The sequence below is a fragment of the Myxocyprinus asiaticus genome, chromosome 39 (assembly GCF_019703515.2).
Source record: "Myxocyprinus asiaticus isolate MX2 ecotype Aquarium Trade chromosome 39, UBuf_Myxa_2, whole genome shotgun sequence".
Lineage (NCBI taxonomy): Eukaryota > Metazoa > Chordata > Actinopteri > Cypriniformes > Catostomidae > Myxocyprinus > Myxocyprinus asiaticus.
This window is the reverse complement of record NC_059382.1, coordinates 1,676,219-1,701,257: the sequence shown is the minus strand read 5'-3', so window position 1 is coordinate 1,701,257 and position 25,039 is coordinate 1,676,219. Positions and strand designations below refer to the sequence as shown.

Below are 25,039 nucleotides of genomic sequence, written 5' to 3'. Positions count from 1 at the left end.
TATTGAAGCTAATTAGGACAGAGCTGCTAATTTCCCTATAAAACATTTCAATAATACTAACAAAAGTATCACCAAAACCAAATAATCTGAGAGTCTGCTAAAGAAATCCAATGGTGTCAAAAGCTTTATAAAAATCTAAGAAAAGAATAATAGCAGTGCTCGAATTGAGGGGGGGCTGGTGGGATCCCGGACCCCCTATAAGAAGTAAAAAATAGACTTAGGGGGGTCCCCAAGATACTTATATTTTAGTAAAAATAATAATGACAAATTTGATTCAATTCATGCAGTGGATACGGTAAATTTCATGAATTAATTATTTACAATAATTTATATTACGTTTTTTATAGGCTAGTTGTCATGTCTCTTTAAAATGTAAATGTCCCGCCCCACATCTAAAGACCGCTAAGCGCATGACATCATTGACATGACTGCTTGCTTGGCGCCACTCCGGTGAAGCTAACTTTAGCTAAATAATGGAGAATAATAAACCTCCAGTCGCAGTTGGAAAGAGAAAGCTTGTTACTGACTTTATTGAGGGGTAATTTTCTCTCTCTCGACACTCTATGTCGGGGCTTTTGTATTCCTTGTATAAATTAGAAACATTTAGGCTTACTCATTTTTCATTATTAATAGGCCTGGTTCTACAGGGGTGCTAAAACAGCTTTTTAGTGATTATAAAGGGAGCGCTCGTTGTGTGCTTTCTATGCTATATATAATCCATTCAGAATTTGTATAAAACTTGTTTTTCATGCTGCTAAGAGGAGGACCAACGGCCGCGTACACACTGCAAAGTATCGGGAATTACATCCGCATAAGAGATTCGCTCTTGAAATAGCAATGATTTACATATTGATAACCATAGCATTGTTTGTTCCTGAATAAAGCAGCCTTTTTGACTGAAATGGCTGAATAGTCTGCTGACTGACTCACTCATAACAGTCCCTTGCCGCTGTAGAGGTTTCTGCCACCTCTGAGAAACATCACTCTTGAAGTCTTGGGGTTTTGATGACAGAAGATAGACTTTATTATCAGAGATAAAAAAGCCGAGTTGTTCCCATCACAACAACTACAACATCTACTACAAAATGGTTTGCACCTACTTATATACATATCATCTACCAAGGAGTGGCCAATACATTCTATACATGTCACCATTCCTATTCTTTGACTCCAGTCTGTTTATTTTATGAAGTGGCAGGAGACACCTGTGGAGGAACCTCAACATATATTTTCTGAGCAGTCATGAGAGCAGTTTACTATATGTGAGCACATTCCTTTCCTACACAGGCTTCTCCACACACACACACTAAGATTCATGCTTGACCATCAGAAATAATTGTAGAATAAAATGGGTATATTTACATTGATTATACTTGATTAATTTATACTGAACTTGATAAAAATATTCTACATTATCCTCCCTCTGAGACTTACATAAGTCTCACCTTCAATGTCCTTATTCAGAGTGCAGTTTCATAATTCAGTCTCCTCAGTTATGCTTTCTAGCGTCTTAGTTAAGTCACACAGCTTCACCACCAATAACCAGATTATGCAACCGCACTCCGGTGGAGATTTCCGAATCAAACGTCTCCATCCAGAGACCTTTGTAAAATTTTCTGTCTCATTATTCCTTCATTCAATAAATGAAACCTATAAGCATGTTATACTGTATGCATGAGCGTGCAATTGGTTCAGCCTTGTCTTTGGTTGTCACAGTTATGTAGAGTATATCAAACATAAAACAAAATATTCATCATCATATTAAGTTATTTGTTGTAGTGTAGATATCTTCAACCCAGATACTTTGCGCATCGTAGAGGGTCACCCTTTGGGGAGAGGTTAGGCAAGCACTTACACCCAGGGTATGGCTCATTATTCATCTCCTCATACATATCTTCATTGGAGGAATCAATTTCCTCCCAATCTAGTATTTCTGTCCATCCAGAGTAGGTGTCATTGCATTGGACCGTTCACATTGATCAATGTCATCTGCTTCACTGTTGCACGGATCAAGAATGATTTTACTAATGGTATCACACAACAGAATATTATTCCTTCCACAAGGATTGTTATTCCAATTATTATATTAATTTTAGCCAATCGTGTACCCCATTTCTTAAAGAATTCTATTTATATTGTTATACACAAACAAGACAAGCAATGTTAATCTTTAGTCACCACAATGTTTTCTTTTTCCATTCTTCATTAATATTAAAATGTACATGAGTTCAATAAAAGCATAAGTAATAAATCCTTTTTCAATCTTAATTCTTCATCATACAAACATTCCCAGGTTTGTTTAATATTACTTCAATAAGTCAGGCACTCCTTTGTCTGCAATGGTTCTCAAAACTTTACCCCTAAAACCAATCTATAAATTATCTTCTACACAGAGTATGATCCCCTGATGTCACAGTGACAGAATGCTTGGTATTTAACACTGTGATAAGTTGTTTTAGTAAAGCGGTTATTAAAATGCAGCCGGGTTGAGTGGAACTCACAATTTTCAGGCAGGTTTTTTCTAGACATCCCGTTTGATGCTTCTGACCTAAAAGCATCCGTCCACTTCCTTAAACCCATCTCACCCATTCTTGGGCAGGCTAACAAGGGCGGTGATGCCCTGTCTTAGGTTGCCCCCCCTTTTTGCCACTGGAGAGTCTTACTCGTCACTGGGTCATCACCTCTTGCCACTGGTCTCAATACCGCTCAGTCCTATTAGCCAATCCTTAAAAATTTGGTATGAGTAAACAGATATTTTCTTTTGTTTCAGGGAGTATCACCTGAGAACCATCACAGCCAATAGAACCATCTACAACTGCTTAAATATGGAGACAATTCAAAACATGGTCAAATTCAAAAAGCATTATTCAAAATTTAACAATCTATTAAAATTGTCCAAATTAAAAGTAAAATAACAATGCTAAAATTGAACTTATTTACAGATCATTACTTTCCATTCAGATTGTATTTCTGCTCCTTTAGCAAATCATGGTGGGGACTAATATCAGAATAAAACAAAATAAAGGGTAGCTCTGTCAAACTTCTAGGAAGCTTAATTTAAAAACATCACCTTAATTCAATAATAGTCTCTAGATTGTTTTGAACCTACATCTATTCTTTCAGATGAACTTTCAACTGAATCTCATCTTTAGTATAAACCCTTAACTTCAAATTGCCCTCTGAATATATAAAATCATTAATCATGATGAGGAAAGGTATTTGAACCTCTTCTTCATATCACTGTATCTAACATTATTATCAAATCACATCATTTTCCATATACAATAAAATAAAATCAAAAGAAAATAAAACAATTTAGAGCTGTGCCTTTAGCACACTTCAAAAACTTTAAATACTGAGAGTGAGAGAGAGGGCGGGGAAGGAATTCGGAGGGGTACATTCCACTCCTTCACATTGTTTCTATTCTCATTACAGCTATTCCTTCTTTTTCATTTTAGAATCTCATAATAATTTAAATTATTCTTCAACATTGAAAATAGTGATAATTATACAACACCTATCTTGTAGTCCTGTCATCTTATTACTAATAAGATTCACTCTCGTTTTTTTCTGTTTTTGTCTCGATCTCTTTCGTCTTCAGAGTCACGTTCTCTCAGACTCTTGTTCTCTTTTGTTCTAGACGTCCTCTCTGTTTGTTTGTTTGTTCATTGCTGTTTTGCAGTCTGCACACGTCTCGTTATGTGTGTCTGAGACGAATGAAGAAGGTTGAGAAAAGAGGATATCAGTGTCTCCAACTTTCCTTTTTCTCTGTCATCTTCATCATTTCTTCTTTTTCCATGAAGTCCTCTGTGAAAACAAAGACAGAAAGTGTATTAGTAAATTATGAAGGATTTATTTAAACTTCTTCAAACTGAATTCGGGCAACAGCAGCAGATCAGCGCGTCAACACAAATGAATATTCACTAACATGAACCAATCAGAAGGAAGCTTCAGGCTAGACTTCAGCAACATTGAAAAATGTCAACTTTTAAAACTTACCTATGCACTCAGGACAGCATTTCCCTTCCATGCGGATGGGGTTACTGCAACTCAGTAACGGACACTGTTTTCGCTGGCACTTCGTAACTCCGTGCTGTTATAAAAAGAGAACGGCGCACAATAGTTGTGCTATTAAGAACTTAAAATCCGCAACTTTTCAGGCAGTCCTTAAAACTCAGATAGTGCTTCCAATTGACAATAAAACATTAATTTTGTATAAATAAAAGAAAAACTCACATCACACCAGCAGGTGACACATTTCATCTCCCCGACCAGCGGGAGGTTTGGGTGCCAGTGTTCACTGTTCTGGTAGTAGTTTTTGCCGAACTTGCAGTGATGAGTTCCATCCACCTGCATTATTTCGTCATCATCCAGAGGGGGCGTGTCCTCTGCTGGACACTCCTTACAGCAGTCTGAAGGGTTGCGTCTGATTGGTCGGCTACAGGTGAGTGCCGGACACGTCACTTTCTCGCAGTGGACTTCTCCGGTTGAACCCTGAGATGGATGAAAACATGAACATTAGTGACTAATATTATTATAAAAGGAATATTAATATTTTACAGCCACAGTTGGCCAGAATGTCGAAATTTTTACTAACTTCAGCTTTATCCGTTGCAACTGGATCAATTTGAACTTGTGAACCGGATCAACCGATTCATTGAAAAGATCCGACTCAAAAGATTCACTAATCAGACTCGGTCAACGCTCTTTCCCTGTCATGAACTAACGACTTATTTCTTGGTTTGTTCCTCACACAAATCTGTTAAATGGATTTCTTAAGACTTGTAACAGACAAGTCGTATGAACTACACTACTTTTATGATACTTATGGTGTGTTTATTTTGTCCTTTAGGGACTTGGAAAAGTGGTCTGGATATTCTTTAAAAAAAATCACCTTTGTGTTCCACTGAAGAAGGTAAGTATGGGTTTGGAACGACCTGAGAGTAATAAATGAATTGTCTTTTTTGTTTAAACTATTCCTTTAACTCTGCTACACGTTTGATATGTGCAGTGTAACAAACAGAACTCCATTTTTCGTTTCGAAACATTCAACTCTAGATACCTCTTGTAATGATGATTAAAACACTTCAAATGAACTTTAGTTAACAGGTATATGAACGCACACTCTCTCTGATTAACTCAAACGATATACAACCTAAGTCTGTAAAGGCGTGGGCACTCACAACCCATAATTCTTTGCTTCAACGGAAATGTCAAAAAGAAATGACGTCAATTTGCCCGTAAATATGATGTTCAACGCAAGGACTGTTAATTCCCAAATTGAAGTACCTCAGTAGATGGGTGCAGAGTATATAATATGTATAATTATATTAATAGATAATTAAAATAAAGTATTAGACTAAAAGTACACCTGTAAAATCTATTTTCTTTTCTCTTTACATCATTATAACTCTCCTAAAATTTACCTCATACATTCCCTTCCAAAGTGACTTTGTTACCTTCTTACTCAAAGCGCTCGCACTTGTTAAAGAGTGACGTGCTTTCATAGCAACCGTGTTACGTTCCGTTTCCGTTTGTCCTACGAAGGCCGTCTCGTTTAAACGAGGCTTGTTTAAAGGAGGACACTCGGTATACTGCAGCCTTCAAAGGACGCGTTCTACCTAGCATGCAGCCTTCCAAACGAGACACAGCCCATGTTTCATTCACTCAGACGCGAGCATGCGCAGTTCATTGTAGTTGACGTCACGTCTAAAAACGAAAACAAAAAGTCTTTAACTCACCTGGTGACTTTTTGTTTTCCCCGAGAGGTTTGAAGATATTTTCACATCTCACGGTAAGTTAACAACAATAATAAGAATAATAATGAACCCTATTTTTAAAAGCAATAAAATGTTGCTGCAGATGTTTGGATATTAGTGATCAGATAAAGTATTGATAGTTTTTTATTTATCACACTCAGTTTTTCAGTGTGTCATTTTAAGTTCAAGCACTACACGTCGATATTTTAAGCCGCACGAACTTTTATATCTGTAGAGTATTTTCAGCAGTCGGCATATTTCTGAGAGGTATCCATTCGTCTTTGTGTTTAATAGATTTTCACGACAGTCAGATCAAGTTAACTCCATAAACAAGGCCTAGATTATAAAAAACCCGGAAGAGTTGAACAGGCCCCAAAACTGCTCGACGTCTTTACTTTACAGGAGATAAATCATTATGTTATCGGATGACCCCCTTAGGTGGTCTAGGACAGTGGTTCCCAACATTTCTTTCAGTGGACCCCTATTTTAACTTGTTTCTTGTATTTCGATTTCATTTTGAGTAATATTTTGGTGTGAGTTTGAATTAATCTTTAACTTTTTTTCAGTTTCTTTATTTATTTTGAAGGGTTAATCCCTGGTCTTTAATAAATCAAATGTATTTGTGTTCTGTTTAGTTTTTTCTTCTTCACTGAGTTATTCCCTGCAGCTAGTAAAAGTATCTGTTGTAGAGACCCTCTTTGGTGTTAAAATATCCTCAATGGTGTGACCGGAGTTGTTTTTCTTTTCTCGTAAAATAAATAAATAAATAAAAACTTTAATAATGAGGATAAACAGAAGTACACCTCTCTGCTTGTTCCTTTTGTTTAGTTGAGAAACCTGTATTTGAGGCTGTTTGAGCTGTTATTCATACTAGTGGACTTGGCCCGCCCACAATTACTGTGTATACATTCTGCTGTTCTGAAAATGAAGTAAAGTCTGGTAGTTATTTTTGATCTTTTAATGCCAATTGAGAGAGTAAATCAGATCAAATCACTTTATTGTCACTTAACCATATACACAAGTGCAACAGTGGGTGAAAGTCTTGGGTGCAGTTCTGAGCAACATAGCAGTCATGAGACGTACACCAATCTATAATAACATCAGATTTACCCAACACAATTTACACAACTAATATACACATAATTACACACAACACAGTATACAAATAATAATATAAAATGTACAGTAAACAATACACACAATATAGAATACACAGTATACAATAAAAATAATATAAAATATACAGTAAGTTTGTAAAGTGTTGTATTGACATTCAGGCTGTCGGTTGATAGTCAGTTGCCAGTGTGTTGTTAAGAGAAAATATAATTTATGACAGTCCAGTGTGAGATTAATAAAGTGCAGTGCAGATGTATATTGATCATTAGAGATCAAGAGTTCAAAAGTCTGATCGCTTGGGGGAAGAAGCTGTCGTGAAATCGGCTGGTGCGGGTCCTGATGCTGCGATACCGCCTGCCTGATGGTAGCAGTGAGAGCAGCGCATGGCCCGGGTGGCTGGAGTCTCTGATAATTCTCCGAGCTGTTGCCGTAACAGGCAGTGATGCAGCCAGTCAGGAGGCTCTCTACAGTGCTGGTGTAGAACGGTGTGAGGATGCGGTGGTTCATTCCGAACTTCCTCAGCTGTCTCAGGAAGAAGAGGTGCTGGTGAGCCTTCTTCACAACGGCCTCTGTGTGGATGGACCATGTGAGTTCCTCAGTGATGTGGACACCAAGGAACTTGAAGCTGCTGAACCCCTCCACTGGTGTTCCATTGATGGAGATGGGGCTGTCTTCTCTGTTTTTTCTCCTGAAGTCCACCACAAGCTCCTTGGTCTAACTGATGTTAAGGGAGAGTTTGTGCTCATGACACCAGCATGTCAGAGTGTGCACCTCCTCTTTATAGGCTCATCATTGTCAGTGATCAAACCTACTACCGTCGTATCATCAGCGAACTTGATGATTGTTTTGGAGCTATGTGTTGCCACACAGTCATGTGTGTACAGGGAATACAGGAGTTGGCTGAGAACACAGCCCTGTGGAGCTCCAGTGTTGAGGGTCAGTGATGAGGAGATGTTACTGCCCATTCTGACCACCTGGCGTCTGCTTGACAGGAAGTCCAGGATCCAGCTGTACAGCGAGCTGTTTAAGCCCAGAGCCTGGAGTTTCTCATCAAGCTTGGAGGGCATTCTCACATATGTGTTCCTTTTTTCCAGGTGGGAGAGAGCAGTGTGTAGTGTAAGTGCAATGGTATCATCAGTGGAGCATTTGTTGCGGTAAGCAAACTGCAGTGGGTCCAGTGAGGCAGGCAGCACAGGGGAGATGTAATTTCTGATTGGCCTCTCAAAGCATTTGCTGATGATGGGGGTCAGAGCAACAGGACACCAGTCATTTAAGCAAGTGATTTTGGATTGCTTCAGTACAGGCACAATGGTGGATATTTTAAAGCATGTGGGGACCACAGACAAGGAGAGGGAAAGGTTGAAAATATCCGTAAAAACACCAGCCAGTTGGTTCACGCACGCTCTGAAGACGCGGCCCGGAATGCCGTCTGGATCCGCAGCTTTACGGATATTCACCCGTTAGAAGGATCGGGTTACATCCGCTTCAGAGACAGGGAGTGAACTAACAAACCTTTGTAGCTTCGGCCGCGAGAGCTCTCGCTACAAGGGCGGTGTTATTTCCCTCAAAACGAGCATAAAAAGTATTAAGCTCATCCGGGAGAGAGGCTGCGGTGTTCACGGCGGAGTTTTTATTCCCTTTGAAGTCTGTGATGATATTAATTCCCTGCCACATGCTTCTAGAGTCGGTGGTGTTGAACTGTCGTTCAGTCTTGTCCCTGTACTGGCATTTGGCTGCTCTTATAGTTTTGCATAGGGCATAACTGGCTTGTTTTTGCTCCTCCGCGTTCCCGGAATTGAAAGCGGTGGTCCGTGCATTTAGTGCTGCATGAACATCGCAGTTAATCCATGGTTTCTTGTTAGGGTAGATCTGTATTTTGTTGGTCGGCACTACATCATCTATGCACTTCCTGATGAAACACGTTACAGGATCTGCATAGACCTCGATGTCATCATCAGAGGCAGACCGGAACATCTCCCAGTCCACGTCTTGTAGTCTTGTAGTGTAGAATCTGATTGGTCTGACCAGCACTGGATCTTTCTGAGGGCAAGTGCTTCCTGTTAAAGTCCCTGGTCTCAATGAACGTGGCCTTATGGTGTGCGGTTATCTGCTTATACTCCCATACAGTTCCTTGAGTGCCCAGTCTGTGTTGGCTTGTGGAGGGATGTACACATCTGTGATAATGACCACTGTGAATAACCTCGGTAGCCAGAATGGCTGACACAGAAGCATGAGGAATTTCAGATCAGGAGAGCAGAAAGACTTGATAGAATGTACGTTCCTCTGATCACACCAGGATTAGTTGATCATAAAACATACACCACCACCTCTGCTTTTACCTGAGAGGTCTTTCATTCTGTCCGCTCAGTACACTGAGAAACCCCACGGGTTCAATGGCTGAGTCTGGAACCTCCGCAGACATCCAAGTTTCTGTAAGGCAGATAATGCAGCAGTCCCTCGTCTCTCGTTGGAAAGAGACCCACACTCTCAGCTTGCAGAACTTGTTGTCCAGAGACTGAACATTTGTCAGAACAATGCTGGGTAGCGGGGGTAGACTTGATTTTCTGATGAGAACGCCAACTCTCCTTCCCCTTTTCTGGCTACACTTACGCAGCCGGGCAGTCCAGACAAAGGGCTCCGCTGTTGTGTTAGAAAACAGCAGGTCGGCATTAAGGTATTTAAAGTCCGGTTTTCGGTGTGTGATTTAAGAACCAATGTCCAAAAGTGTTTGCCTGTCATAGGCAATAAGGCAGACGACATCCAAGATGAAAAACATAAAAATTGTAGACAAAACAAACAAAAAAGCAACATTGTGTCGGAGCTCGCAACGCAGCAGTCATACTCGGCGCCATCTTGCAAGTATGATAGTGAAGCGGCTCTTGAGTGTTGTTCTTTCTGTTTAGTGACTTTTATCAGGGTAGTGAAGGGTTCGGTTCAGTTTCTTATTAATCACAGAGGAATTTATGTTTTTCTTTTTGTGTTCTTCCAAATGCAGGTCTGAAGATTGTTATATTGGAGAGTGCTGCTTCTAAAACGAGTCTCTATGAGGAGAGAGAGGATGGAGCTGTTCACCATCAGAGAGCAGCATCTCCAGTGTTCAGCCATGTGTTTATGAAAAGTAACAACTCCATGATTAATTCCCCTAATCTCAGTGATTGACCAGTGACCTCTGACCCTGTGTGAGTATAAAAATGATGCAGGTGATCTTATTGGTGCAGTGATATTTGGTGAAATGATATTTAAATGTAAGACAAAATAAACAAAATGTACACCAAGATATTTTGACTACCTTTATGTTTGTATACATCTCAAATCTATTAGAAACCTTTATGCTAAGATAATGCTAAGATTCATCACGACTATTGTATGTCATGTATACCAGGTTAACATTAACATGATACACTTATAGGAACAGTTCACCCAAAACTGAAAATTCTCTCATTTTCCCAAAAATAATTTACTCACTCTCATGCCATCTTAGAAAATTGAAATTTGAAGCTCAAAAAATCAAACAAAGGCAGCATAAAAATAATAAATTCGACTCCAGTGGGTTAATCCATGTCTTCTGATGTGATATGATAGATGTGGGTGAGAAGCTGATCAATATTTCAGTCCTTTTTCTTTTTCTTTTTTTTTTTTACCATAAATCGCCACTTTCACTTTCACCTTCAAAATGCATTGTATGGACCTACAGAGCTGAGAGAATTTTCTGAAAATCTTCATGAAAGTCAAACACATCTAGAATGGCATGAGAGTGAGTAAATGATTTTTGGGTGAACTGTCTGTTTAATATCAGACAAACACAAGGGAAAGTATAAGAAATTGTACTGTATACACATAGAGTAATATGGGTAACTATCAGTCTGTGCAAGATTGAGATACCTTTGAAATTAGTTACAATTCTGTGAATGAATCCCTTAACTTTGGTGCTGAGACAGTAACTTTTGACTCTTGGTGAGACACTAACCAAAATGATTATTACTAGACACAGATTATCTGAATTATTTTGTCTTTTATATGTATCACTTGCAGGCAGAGAAACATATTTGTACCTCCAGAATCCAGCTGTGTGTCTATGAAGAGTAACAACTCCATGCCTCATCCCCCTGATCTCAGTGATGGAGTTATCAGGTGAGACCATATCCAGTGTTGAAGACAAAACAATAAAACAATTATATTAATATAAACAGCTGACAGGATTTAATACATATAATCTGAATTATTCTGTCTTTTATATGTATCACTTGCAGGCAGAGAAACATATTTGTACCTCCAGAATCCAGCTGTGTGTCTATGAAGAGTAACAACTCCATGCCTCATCCCCCTGATCTCCGTGATGGAGTTATCAGGTGAGACCATATCCAGTGTTGAAGACAAGACAATAAGACAATAATATTAATATAAAAAGCTGACAGGACTAAACACTTATCATCTGAATTATTCTGTCTTTTATATGTATCACTTGCAGGCAGAGAAACATATTTGTACCTCCAGAATCCAGCTGTGTGTCTATGAAGAGTAACAACTCCATGCCTCATCCCCCTGATCTCCGTGATGGAGTTATCAGGTGAGACCATATCCAGTGTTGAAGACAAAACAATAAAACAATTATATTAATATAAACAGCTGACAGGATTTAATACATATAATCTGAATTATTCTGTCTTTTATATGTATCACTTGCAGCCAGAGAAACATATTTGTACCTCCAGAATCCAGCTTTTTTACATTCACGTCAATTCTATTATAATACTTGAAATGCTAAGATAATGCTGAGATTTACAGGGTTAACATTCACGTTACATATTTAACCACATGGGAAAGTAAAAGGGATTATATATACATGGACTAGTGAAGTCCATTCATGTCATTTTTATTTGTATAGTGCTTTTCACAATACACATATAGTTTCATAGCAGCTTTACAGAAGGTCATGTCTTGATGTCTTTAAAGTGTCATGAAACCCCCTGTTTCAGCAGCAGTTCTTCACACCTCTGATTTGAAAAGGTTTCAGAAATCAGATGTGGTAATGTGGAGGTTAAATAGGTGGAGAAAGGGAGCAGATTGCATGAAAAGGGGAGGGCCTGAAGTGCAATAAGACAGCTAATATGTACACCTGACTGCGACGCATGCATGGGGGTTTCACTCAGGAAATGGATACAGAGAGCAGCAGGTACAGCTGTTCTGAGTGCTCTGTTGAGGTGGAGGACTTCTCTCCCCCAGAATCCCCAGGAATGCACGGTGACTAGATGTGACGTTGCTTTAACTTTTGTTTTTCAAAGAACGAAATGGCTCAAAAAACTCAAAAATAACCAGTTTACCATTAATAATAAACAAATGCCTGCTGTCATTGATTTCAATGATGTGTAACCTGTACATATCTGTTAACATCTCAAAAATGTTTTGGGCGGGTTTCATGACCCTTAAAGACTCCAGTGGACGAGCCAAAGGTGACTGTGGCAAAGAAAAATCTCTGTAAGTTATTAGTTAGTGGTGAGAAAAACCATGAGGAACCTGCCTAAGTTGGGGAGCCCATCCTCCTCTTGCTTTACAATAACTGTATATGCTACTATACAGAATAATATTATTTAGTTAAATGGTATGTAGACACTGCCACCACCCACCCAAACAAAAAACCTTGTGTGATATTACTTTATGCATAGATATTGAGTTGAGCCTGAATTCACTTGTGAAAATGCACTTATCATTTAATATAAATATTTTAATGTCAAATTATAAGTATAACAATTTGAGTAAAAGGTAAAAAATGCACGTATTTCTGAATGTCTTAGTATTTCGTTATACAAATACATTATCGAATATCTTTGTATTTATGCTTTAATGACAGCATGCACCTGAGATTGCATGAACAAAACCTGATGATCATGTTATCCAGCATAATTTAAATCATTTTCCAAACAACATCTTGTGTGTTTCAATGGAAAGTCTGTACAAAGACATTAACAAATTTGCTTATTTGATTATTGCCCTACAGTAGAAATGGTGGATTTTGAAAAATGATGATGTAAAATGAAGAAAGTCATATTCTGAACTATTTCATAATAACTAATTAAATAAGTAAATTTGTTAACATTGATATTTTAAAAATTCTCTGAACAAAAGCTCAGATATATTTGCTTTCATTGATGCACAAATGATGCCTGGAACATTCTCAAATCATTATAACATGGACAATCAGGTTTTGAACACATTTTGAACAACTTTTACAATTCATGCAAGTTTAAGTGCATGCTGTCTTTGAAGTGAAAGAGCACTAGATAGGCTACTAAGATTCTGACATTCATTTCAATTTCTCCACCTTTGACTCATTTTGTTATGTTGATAATATAATTTATGATTCATGTTGTTTGCATTAAATAATAAAAATTATAAAAGAGTGAAGGAGTGTTTGTAAAGAATTATTTAGAGGTGCTGGGACAGTGTCATATTTCCATGAACGCTCTGGGGGGACGGTCAGACTATGAGGAGGAGTACCAGCAGAAATGTTTCCCCATGTGGAGCACTGATCGCATATTTATTTGTGATATAACTGGAGCAGAGAATGGGCAGCAGAGAGAGGTGGAGCACATGTGAACCCTGTTAAAACTCTAGATGAAGATGGCAGACCAGGTTCTGACACAGATTAGACTGAAGCATTATACTCGTGTGATTAATGTGTTTTTGAGTGAGTGATGAAATGCATCAAACAGATTGAGCTGAAGCCTGAAAAACTGCCAATATTTGTTGTCTTTATTTAATTTATTTAATTTAAAAGTCTTGTGTTCATTGAAAAGATTAAGCGAACTCATTTTTCTATGTGATAGTAATGCAATGTTTAAAAGTGTAATGGAAATTATATAATTGAAAGGATGATGATTAAATTATAAGGATAATGATTAGGAGTCTTTGGAGTCCATCCAGAATTGACTGCAGGGTTGCAGACTGTGGTCAGTGGAGAGTCATTTCCTGTCTGGCTGGTAACAGCTTCAGTTTGCAATAGTTCATTGTCTGTGAATTCCTTTGTTGTTTTTTTCTTGCTAAAGAATAATTTTGGGGGAAAATGAAACACTGTCCTTAAAGATCCGCACAAAACTTGTGATTTGTCTATGAAGAGTAACAACTGTGAACCGCTCAACTTAAATGATGAGATCGTGAGATGGATCTTTAACATTATTTGAGATAAATCATTAGAATTATTTCACTTTTTCTCTGAATCACCAGAGGGAGAAAGAGAGGGAGAGATACATCGGATGATGAAACAGACTATGAAGAAGCTGACAAAACACTGGCCCAGGAAATAAAACTTCTAGAATATCAAGAAGAGTCCATGGGTAACAGCTCCATGTTTGATCCTTTTAATCTCAGTGCTGACACAGTGAACAGGTGAGATCCAGTATTGTATATTGATTTATGTTTTAAGGACTGTAAACTATAATGTCTCCTCCTTCTCACTCCAAAAATGTGCTGGACAAATTACACACCGTAGATATTACACCTGCCTGTTATCTCGAAGGTCTCAAAATTAATTTATTATAGAAACGTGCAGATTGGGCTATTAGTCACAGATTATTAATATTTGATCACTAAAATGCCAAACTGTGGCATGTATGATCAGAAAGAAATGAAAAAAAAAAAAAGTCCTCTAAAGAGGACAGAAATTAACAACTGGTCTTAAGAGGATATACTGTACATATACAGGGTTTCCGCAGGTCTTAAGTCTGAATTTACAATTACATTTTCATTCTAGTCTGTCTGCAAATCTGCTGAAATGTATTTTACCATCGAAATGACTTCATGCTCTTGGCGCACGCTCTTTGTCGTCCTGTCAGTCAGCGCAAGTAGAAATGCACCAATAAAAAATGAGTTTCAACAACAAGCTGAAAGAAGCCGATCCATTTCTTCGTGCAACACGTAAATATGTAAGCGAGTATTTTTCTGTCACTGTAAATGTTTATTTCCCCATGAGCACAGAGGTAAATCAGACAATGTCACATTTAGACAGCTACACTGCACTTTTTACTTAGAACAAGCACTTATATGATGAGATGTGGGGTTGTGTTTTGAATTTTAGGTTCCAGTGCTGTGAACTTTGTGTTAAAATGTGTACCTGACATGACAAACCATTTCATAATTACACATGCAATATGACATCATATGGATAGAATGGACTACATGGAATTTGTACATTACAAAAGCTAAAATGTAGTTAAATCGTGAAAAACTAAATCTAAAATAAAATATACATTTTCACAAACTATATAGCCTATACAGTTAAGTGCAGAAGTTTGCACACTCCCTTTTTGCTTTTATAAGTTTCCGCACCCCTTTCAGAATGTATACAAATAGCCTATAAGTGATAAAAGATTATATTTTTTATGTAGTACTACCCTTCAAAAGCTACATAACACAAAATTTACTCTTATTTACACAAATCATCCTGTTCAAAAGTTTGCATCCCTTGGTTCTTCTTGTGTTGCCTTCTTGAGCATCAGTAATTGTTTGCACCTTTTGTAATAGTTGTGAATAAGTCCCTCAAATGTCCCAAGTGTCAAAAGCTGAATCTCATATATAGCCACTGTTGGGAAGAACTCAAATGTGCAGAAGATGCTGAGAAAGCAAATAATTATTCTGTAGTTGGTGGGGGGAGTGGATATCATCACTGCTCAGGACAAAGCAGGGACTCATGAACAATTATTACACAAACAGTCACTGATTATTGAGAAAGCAACACACCATATTAAAATCCAAGGGAATATAAACTTCTGAACAGGATCATGTGTGTAAATTCAGTTACTATTTTGTCTTGTGGAATATACAGTATGTGAGGATCTGTTATGTCAAAAAGCTTCTTCAGGGCAGTAATAAATCAAAATAAAATGCAATTTTTATGATCCCTCATTAAAAAAAAGATAATGCCATTTTGATGGACTTTTCTCAGTAGCTTCAGTACAAACTGGAAGTTGGAAGAGAAACACGGAAGAGCGGAGCGCTGAAAAGGGGCGAGGTTGAATAAGATCAATAATAATTAGGGCTGCTGATTTAACAGGTTAATCAAGCACAATTTATTACATGAAAAATAATGTGTAAGAATGAAAAGAACACAATTTATCATGCCCCCTGACCAGATGCAAATTCTGAATGAAAATGAGTGTCTCAATTTTCTTAGTTCCTCTGTTCTTCTTAATTCCTCTGCAGTGTGGAGAGAGCTGATCTGATCAGATCTCGGACATCTGATCAGACAGAAGCAGTGGATGATGTCCTACAGAGACTCAGAGAGACTCACAAAACCATCATGAAGAACAAGTATGAGAGTTTATTTGAGGGAATCAAACTACAAGAGAATCAAACCCTCCTGAACAGGATTTACACACAGCTCTACATCATCGAGGGAGAGAGTGAAGGAGTGAATGAAGAACATGAGGTTTTACAGATGGAGAAAAGTTACAGGACACTCCAAGACATTCCAATCAACTGCAATGACATCTTTAAACCTTTAACTGAACCAGGATGTGAGGAGAAGAGAAGAGAAAACATCAAGACTGTTCTCACTAAAGGCATCGCTGGAATTGGAAAAACAGTGTCTGTGCAGAAGTTCATTGTGGACTGGGCCGAGGGAAAAGCCAATCAAGATGTAGATTTCATGTTTGTGCTTCCATTTCGAGAGCTGAACTTGATTAAAGATCACCAGTACAGTCTTCACAAACTTCTGCTGGACTTTCATCCTGATCTGGACTCAAAGATTTATAATGAGTGTAAAGTTGTGTTCATCTTTGATGGTCTGGATGAAAGCAGAATTCCACTGAAGTTTTCAAACATTGAGAAAGTTTCTGATGTGATTGAGACTTCATCAGTGGGTGTGTTGATGTCAAACCTCATCAAAGGAGATCTGCTTCCCTCTGCTCTCATCTGGATCACCTCCAGACCAGCAGCAGCCAATCAGATCCCCTCAGAATACATCAACCGTGTGACCGAAATCCAGGGATTCAATGACCCTCAGAAGGAGGAATATTTCAGGAAGAAAATCAGTGATGAGCATCAAGCCAGCAGAATCATCTCACACATTAGAAGAGCAAGAAGCCTCCACATCATGTGCCACATACCAGTCTTTTGTTGGATCTCATCCACTGTGCTTCAAAACATCCTGAAACAAGAGGACAGTGCAGAAATCCCTCAAACTCTGACTGAAATGTACATCCACTTCCTGCTCATTCAGATCAAAATGAGGAATGAGAAGTTTGAAGAGAGAGATCCAGAGAAAGTGATTGTGAAACTTGCTGAACTGGCTTTCAAACAGCTGATGAAGGGCAATGTCATGTTCTATGAGGAGGACCTGATTGAGAGCGGCATAGACGTCACTGATGCCTCAGTGTATTCTGGGATCTGCACTGAAATCTTTAAGGAGGAATCTGTGATTCATCAGAGGAAAGTCTACAGCTTCATTCATCTGAGCTTTCAGGAGTTTTTTGCAGCACTTTATGTGTTTTTCTGCTATTCACACAAGAACTGTGAGGTTCTGAAAATGTTTCTGAGAGGAAAGCACAGAACTCGATGTGAGGATGTTCCTCTGGATGTGTTTCTGAAGGGAGTAGTGAATGAAGCCCTGAAGAGTAAAACTGGACATCTGGATCTTTTCCTTCGATTCCTTCATGGCATCTCACTGGAGTCCAATCAGAGACTCTTACAGGATCTACTGAAACACACAGAGAACAATCCAGAGATCATGAAGAAAATAATCCAAAACCTCAAACGAAGTCAAAAACAAAACGTCAGTCCTGAAAGATGGATGAATATCACACACTGCTTGATTGAAATGAAAGATAATTCTGTTGTTAAAGAAATGCAGGCCTTTTTAAAATCTGAAACAGACATTAGATCTTTCTCTTGCACAATGTTCAACTTTGGCCAACATGATCCTGATGTCGGAGGAGGTGCTGGATGAGTTAGACCTCAACAAATACAAAATAAAAGCAAAAGATTGTCGACAGAGACTCGTACCAGCTGTGAGGAACTGCAGAAAAGCTCTGTGAGTGTTAACATCTAATATTTAATCACTATAATTACATTTGACAGAAGTTGTGATCTACGGTAGGTTCTTGGGTTTGTGGCTAGCTCAAAGTCATGGCAGCTGACATAAAGAAGAATTTTATTTTACTTTGGATAAAAGTGTCTGGTAAATGAATAAATTAAGTTTTAAAGGGGTCATGAAATGCTCTATTTTATAATTTTATTATCTTCCCTGAGGTCCACTGATAATGTTAGTAAAGTATTTGTATGTTAGTGAATTGTTCGATATTTTAATTGGATTTTTGTTAGTGAACTTGGACATACACAGTTTTCTTATCATGGGTCCCAGTGGCGCATGTTGAGTTACAGACTCGAGTCTAACTGTTTGAGTTCCCAGAACTCAGTTAGTAGGTTTTCAATTGCTAGATAATTTATTTTTGGATGAAATCTGAGCTTTCACTTTCTATTTTAGATCGAAATCAGTTTTATAACTAGGGTTTCTAGTCTGGTTGTTGAGTGGACAGTTCAGTTTCAAGATGTGTTTTCCGGGTCCAATGCATAAATTGCCTGTCAGAATTAGCTTTCACTCGTGGTTTCGTGAAGATGGAAATCTGGCAACCATATATGGCTGTTATAGTCTACTATTTAAAGCCACCTGACATTGAGCGTGCATGAATGGCTTTGGTTGTCAAGGAAATCACAGAGCCAGCGCGATGTAGGCAATCTCTTCACCACACTTCAGCAGCTGAGGTAAATTAGTTGACGCTCTTCAAAACATAAGGACGGGACATACGCAAAAGCTTGAATCATATGATGACTAGTTCACAAGCAGTCTACACTGATATGAGCTGAAAAAAACCCCCGCACAGACTGTACATGGTCCAAAGTGGTGCACTAGGGAGCATTGAGAGAGAGAGTATCGTAAAGTGCCAGATTTGCTCTCCAGTGTTCAGTGTCCTGTACAGAACTCTCTCGCTGCCCTCCAGAGCCGTGTGCTGGCCTCTGAGCAGGTGCTCATGACACGGTCGCGGGACACACAAGACTCCTCAAGCTTTATCTGGAGAGATTTAAGAGTTAAGTGTATCAATCTGGTGCGCATTGAGAGCAAAATTAAGAGGCTAGATCTATGAAGAACTTTGTGCTCTTGTAAACAATTTTGTGCTCTAGTAGTAATTTAATCATAAACACATTGGTTGTATAGATATGAATGGTGATGACATGACAAAAGTCACATCCACAAAACATGGTAAACGAGACCCGAATTGATTCCAGTCTTATTGGGGGGGGGGCGTAAGAATATGCTTAGCTATATTCAAAGACACAGTCGGTGTTCATATTAATACAACTGGTAATGTATCACGCATGAATGCATTAAAAATTACTACAGAATTCATTAAGAAAAGATTCTTCATATATGACAAATGACGTCTTCTCTGATAAACCTTTTTCAAATTATTATTATAATACCAAACTACATCAGTCCTGATGGATCTCCTTAAGCCACTAATAACTAATAATATATTGATGACACTTTATACTTCCATTTGCCATTAACAAACATATACTGTAGGTATGACTAATTATTAACAGATTAGTAGCTCATAAATCTTTCAAATCAAACTTTCAGGACAGTCATAACTACATTAATGTATTTTCAGTTTGAACTGTCTATGAAGCGTTGTATAATGCAATAATGCTTAATGGGTTATTCATTAAAGTTAAACAATGTTAAGATATTTTATATGACATAAACTTCCACAAAGAAGCAATTCTGCGTCTGTATATGCTGTTTTTTTATTTTTTATTGTTTTTCTATGAAAATATGAGCCAGACCAGTGGTTCCCTTCCTTTTTACCTTAAATCCCCATCTACCTATATACTGTATATCTACACATACAACATATGCAAAGGTTATGAAATGCACGTTCCCAAAAACAATTGAATTATAATAATAATTTTGCATTGGTCACGCCATTGATGCGCTCTCTCTCTCCTCGCACTCTGTGTTTGCTCGTGTGAGCACGAGAGAGAGCACTATCATAATTATGCAAAATGATGATTATAATACAATGATTTTTGGGAACGTGTATTGCCATGTAACCACGTTAGGCATGATACTTGATACATTTCTAGCGGTTGACATTTCTACTGGTCTATTACACATTGATGCAGCTGCTTGATGGTCTCGTTATAAGAGTTTTTCACAGTGTTGCAGTGCGTGATTATGATGTTATTGAATTTTCATGACAGCTGAAGATCCAAGAAAAACAAACCCACAAGCACTCGTCCACGCGTCAGCCAGAGCACCTGCGTTAGAAGCAGAATACTGTAAATTTGGTGCACGTCATCCTCACGCAGATGTTTCATTCTGATGGTAGGCTGCAATAATAAGTTCATATCTTTGGGTTTTAGACAGTGGTGATTTCTCAGGGCCAGCAAAGCCTTCTGCTGGTGTAACATGCCTAATAAATAAATATTTTTTCATCCTTTCATTCTCGTTGACCTTTTTGCTGTTGTATTTTCAGTCGCTTTCCACTCCTAATTCATCTACAAATGAATAGCAAAACATAAAATGTTTATCCAGTCAGAATTTATTCCTCGATGCTTACAAGCAAAGTGTGACAACTGTTTCACAAATTGCGTGCCGGAAGCCGAGCTCCTTAGCCGAAGCAGCGTGTGAGTCTGAGCTCCACCCCATCAGGCCTTCTACAGAATCCCTCAACACTGCAGTGAAAAGGCATCTAAAGTCAGACTGTCAGATTCATCAGCCAATCAGATTGAATTTATTTGTTCTTGGTGGGTGTAGTCTTTAGGATATGTCCCAGTCGAGGCCTTCTAGCTGGCCTTGAGTGACGCAATCATGCTTTAAGGGATGTACGTAATTTGAAAGCAAAGAGTGCGAGATGCTGACGAGTCGGCTGTCATCACTGCTGGTGTTGCCGTTGAGAAAGAGATCCTTATGGATTTAAAAACCTGAGATGTTCTGCATGATCGTGCGATTGTCGGGAACGGGAAATGAGGGCTGATTTTCACTTCAAGTAAATTAATAAGTGCTTTTTGCATTGTTATAGCAACATCAGGAGTTTTCTAAGTGTAAATTAGGCTGCTTGAGCATTCAGTGTCGGATCAAGTTTTGAAAAGTAACCGTGTACCCTGACGAAACAAAATTTATTGCAAGCAAAATTTAAATCGCAAATATTATTAGAGAGCTTTTTCTTGGTATTAGACCTCCTGGGTTCTGGCTTCGTGCGTGGACGTGTTTTTAAAATGTCAGTTGGTATTATTAGTTGACTGCCACATAATGTATGATATTATACGGTTCTTATTCATTGTGAAACTGTTTTCTTAATGGCATGAATTGCACTGAAGGTCTTGACTTAAAATGCACAGGCTGCCAATGGTTTTAGATCAGCTGTTACTCGCGCCCATGCGCCCAAATAATTTTCTGCATTCGCAAGCAGCAAATATAAGTAAAACACTGGTGCTGTAGAGCCCTGATTATTGTAAATAATTCACAAAATTTACAATATCCTGTGTAAATTACATAGTGTTTGTCATTATTATCTTTAATAAAATACAAATATTTGGGGACCCTAATGCCTTATGGGGTCCCCCCCCCAATTCGAGCACTGGTCAAAACACAAAATCGACTAGAGCATACATGTGAGCCAGCGTACCTATGCAATCAACTCAATTCTCTGTGACAGAAATGTAAACTGCACTGGGTAGGGGAAGAGACTGTTGCCATATGATAATTATTTTATGTTATGTATGGTAGTCAAATAAAGAAAAGCCTCCATCACCATCATTTACAGCAGGGATGCTCACACTTCTATGAAATGAGATCTACTTTTTCATCATGTTATTGCAGCAAGATCTACCTAAAGGCTATACATTATCACATTGCCAAAATTTCAGTAGTCTGTAGAGAAATTTGATGATTCTCAATACCAGCTTTAATACCACAACAAATAATAACACTAACTAATATGTTAATTATGGAAGAATGGTTTCAAGTAATTATTTAAGACTAGTAAACATTGAGTAATAAAATAACAATAAAAAACTGCAGTGAAACAAAAAATACAAATTAAGAAAATTCAGTGCTTTATAACAGTTTTAAAAGTTTTTAACAGCAGTATCAAATATTTAAGTAAATATTCAGAATGAAATGCAACATAAAACTACTACTGGTCTTCACTGTATGATTATAATACATTAATACTTTTTAAAGCTACTAAAGTTATTTAGTCAAGGGCAATGAGTGTTTTCTTGTTATGGTTGTTTGATTATTATAATGCTAGACAGCAGCAGGTCTATGAGCTTACATTTATACTTACAAGACCGACATTTTAATACAAATCCGCTTTTTTCTTCGCTGTTTACTTTCACTTTTGACATCACTCTCTGTGTTTACATGAATACCTCACCAAGACAGGCATGTCAATCAAACAGTGTGCAGCTGTTACTAGATCGCTTGTGAATTATAAAATACGTGCTCTTGATCACTTTCGACAGCAGAATAAGAATATGAACTTTCTAATAAGGGACGCAGGCCTAGGCTATCACAAATATAGCTGGTTATTTTTTGTTACTGACGTTTTAATCAGTCAAGACATTTTTATTTGTATAGCGCCTTTCACGGCACACATTGTTTCAAAGCAGCTTTACAGAAAATCATGCATTAACAGAAAATGAAACGGTAATATCTATAAAGTCTTAGAGTCATCATTGTGTAGTTTGATAAAATATGATTGTGAATTTAAAAATAAGTCATTAAATAATAATTGTATTTATAACCCCAGTGAGCAAGCCGAAGGCGACTGTGGCAAGGAACACAAAGCTCCATAAGATGTTGGTTAATGGAGAAAAATAACCTTGAGAGAAACCAGACTCACTGTGGGGGCCAGTTCCCCTCTGACTAACATCATGAATATAATGCCAATATTAGTTATTTATGTATAGTGCAAGTCATGATTTAAAATTGTTAAACTAACTTAGTGTTAATGCTCAGTGTTTAAACAAAGATTTTGTATGAACTGTAAGATTAATGACTAATGTCTTTGAAGTTCATCCTGGATTAACTGCAGAAGTTCACATAGATGCATTGTCCTTTGTTAGTTGGCTGATGAAGGGATTTGTTGGCAATTAATTGATAGTCTATGTATTCCATTATAAGAGTGTAGTCCATCATTAGACCGAGGTGATGCAGGCAGAGATCAGTGAGGTGCATCACAGTTCAACCGGCCGGTAATTCCTATGTGGTCTGTCCTAAATCCAAGGTTCAGGCAATGGCATATGATGTATCCCATGTCTTATGGTTGGAGTTGGCATCAGTTCATCCTCTGAAGTCCATCGTAATAGACTTAAGTGATGTCTGTTTGTCCGGTCGAGTAAGTAAAATACTCTTTCACTTGCCTCTTCAAAAATCCACTTGTCCCGCTTGGGGCTGACTGACTGGGAGTGAGAGATGCTTTGCCGATGCAACGGCACAAAACACAACATTGACAACTGTGGCAGGACAAATTGGACCGCCACATTCTAGGTAATTAATGGGAAACACTGGTCTGTTTATGTCTAACCCTTTGGTGTTCAGAAATAGTTGGCCACACTAGGCCTGTGTGTCCTGCTCTCTCTCTCTGTGAACGAACTGAACGCAAGTGGGTGGGGCCAATGCTGCGATGACATAAAGTAGGCATAGTTGTTTTTTCGCTGTAGAGGCGGTCATGATAAATGGGCCCCCTTGTGATGTTGGGTGGACGCTTAATTAGAGAACGAGTCGTTTTTGCAGCTTGGTTTCAATAAATGCTTTTATTGATTTGGGGATTAAGTTTTGAGTTCTGAAATTTACAGCATGTTTTTATTGTAGAAAGACTTCTTATAAGTCAGAATATTAAGGAAAATTTGATTCCTCATGACATGACCCCTTTAAGTTTTGTATACAAAATGTGTAATTGTCATGACCGTAAGTAAGTTGCTCATCTTTATTTGATTGCTGTACATGCTTCCTGTTTTTTAGTATGTCGGGCTGTAATCTCACTGATCAGTGTTGTGAAAGTCTGGCGTCAGTTCTACAATCATCAAACTCTCCTCTGAGAGAACTGGACCTGAGTAACAATGACCTGCAGGATTCAGGAGTGAAGCTGATCTCTGATGCACTGAAGAATACAAACTGTAAACTAGAGATACTGAGGTTTGTGTTTCTTTAAATTTAAAATACTTTCTCATATCCCAGTTTAATGTGCAGTGTCAACTATAACTAAACCGTTGGTAGTTTGACTTCCTGAAGAGTCACACTGTGAATTTGTGACACTTTCAAAACACTGGTGTGTTTGTTGGAGCATTCTGACATTTTAACATCTGACTCAACCCATGTTTTGAGTTTGGGGCGTGGCTAACTGTTTGTCTGATCAATGGCAGAAGGATGGCATGGCAGTAGAAGTATTTGGGAAACCTGTGTGGGAACAATCATTCATTTTACAATTCTGTTTTGTGCCGATTATGTTCACTTACTGTAGATAAAATCATAATCAAAACTGTATTTTGATCAGTAAATTTTTTTATAATAATTTTGTTTTTCCTGGTTAGATTGTCCACCTGTAATCTCGCTGATCAGTGTTGTGAAAGTCTGGCATTGGTTCTACAATCATCAAACTCTACTCTGAGAGAGCTGGACCTGAGTAACAATGACCTGCAGGATTCAGGAGTGAAGATGATCTCTGATGGACTGAAGAGTACAAACTGTCAACTTGAGATACTGAGGTATTTAAGGCGGTTTAACTGATTTGTATGAAATAACGGCCCCCAACTACACTACAATAACCCCAGAATGCAGTAGTTGTCATGCTAAATGTTTAAGGATGACTACAATCTAATAATAGCAAACTGACATGCAGAGAAAAAAATCTGTTGTGGATGTTATTTACATCTTTAATTTTTGACAGAAATGAAAATGAGGCTGTTAGCGACAGACAGTCTCTTCAATGGGTTGTACTGTTTGAATTGTTGTTGTGAACATTAGATGTGATATAAGAGCTTTATACAGTGCATGCCATTGAACAGACTGTAAGTCTGTCCCTCAGAGCCTCGTTTTCATTCATGTCAAAAAATGTAATATGGCAACACTGTGAATACAGTTTATTTGTTGTGATTGATCAAAA

The 25,039-nt window shown here is 38.1% G+C and overlaps 3 protein-coding genes across 5 annotated transcripts in view; 2 read left to right on the top strand and 1 right to left on the bottom strand.

The window, feature by feature from the left end:
* LOC127429940 (uncharacterized) overlaps nucleotides 1–25,039 on the top strand; it is a 97,806-nt gene that overhangs the window by 12,834 nt on the left and 59,933 nt on the right. The gene's annotated exons all lie outside the window — the stretch shown is intronic.
* LOC127429918 (NACHT, LRR and PYD domains-containing protein 3-like) overlaps nucleotides 1–25,039 on the top strand; it is a 77,067-nt gene that overhangs the window by 36,694 nt on the left and 15,334 nt on the right. Inside the window, 8 exon segments of the mRNA XM_051679278.1 lie at nucleotides 10,908–11,006; nucleotides 11,126–11,224; nucleotides 11,344–11,442; nucleotides 14,097–14,258; nucleotides 16,071–17,735; nucleotides 17,737–17,898; nucleotides 23,899–24,072; nucleotides 24,468–24,641. Of these exon segments, the coding sequence (XP_051535238.1) occupies nucleotides 10,908–11,006; nucleotides 11,126–11,224; nucleotides 11,344–11,442; nucleotides 14,097–14,258; nucleotides 16,071–17,735; nucleotides 17,737–17,898; nucleotides 23,899–24,072; nucleotides 24,468–24,641 (2,634 nt within the window).
* LOC127429922 (chordin-like) overlaps nucleotides 1,011–25,039 on the bottom strand; it is a 63,565-nt gene continuing 39,536 nt past the window's right edge. Inside the window, exons 19-21 of the mRNA XM_051679285.1 lie at nucleotides 4,237–4,494; nucleotides 4,000–4,093; nucleotides 1,011–3,807 (exon numbers count right to left, since the gene is read on the bottom strand). Coding sequence (XP_051535245.1) covers nucleotides 3,743–3,807; nucleotides 4,000–4,093; nucleotides 4,237–4,494 — 417 coding nt within the window. The 3' untranslated portion in view covers nucleotides 1,011–3,742. The remainder of the gene's footprint in view (nucleotides 3,808–3,999; nucleotides 4,094–4,236; nucleotides 4,495–25,039) is intronic.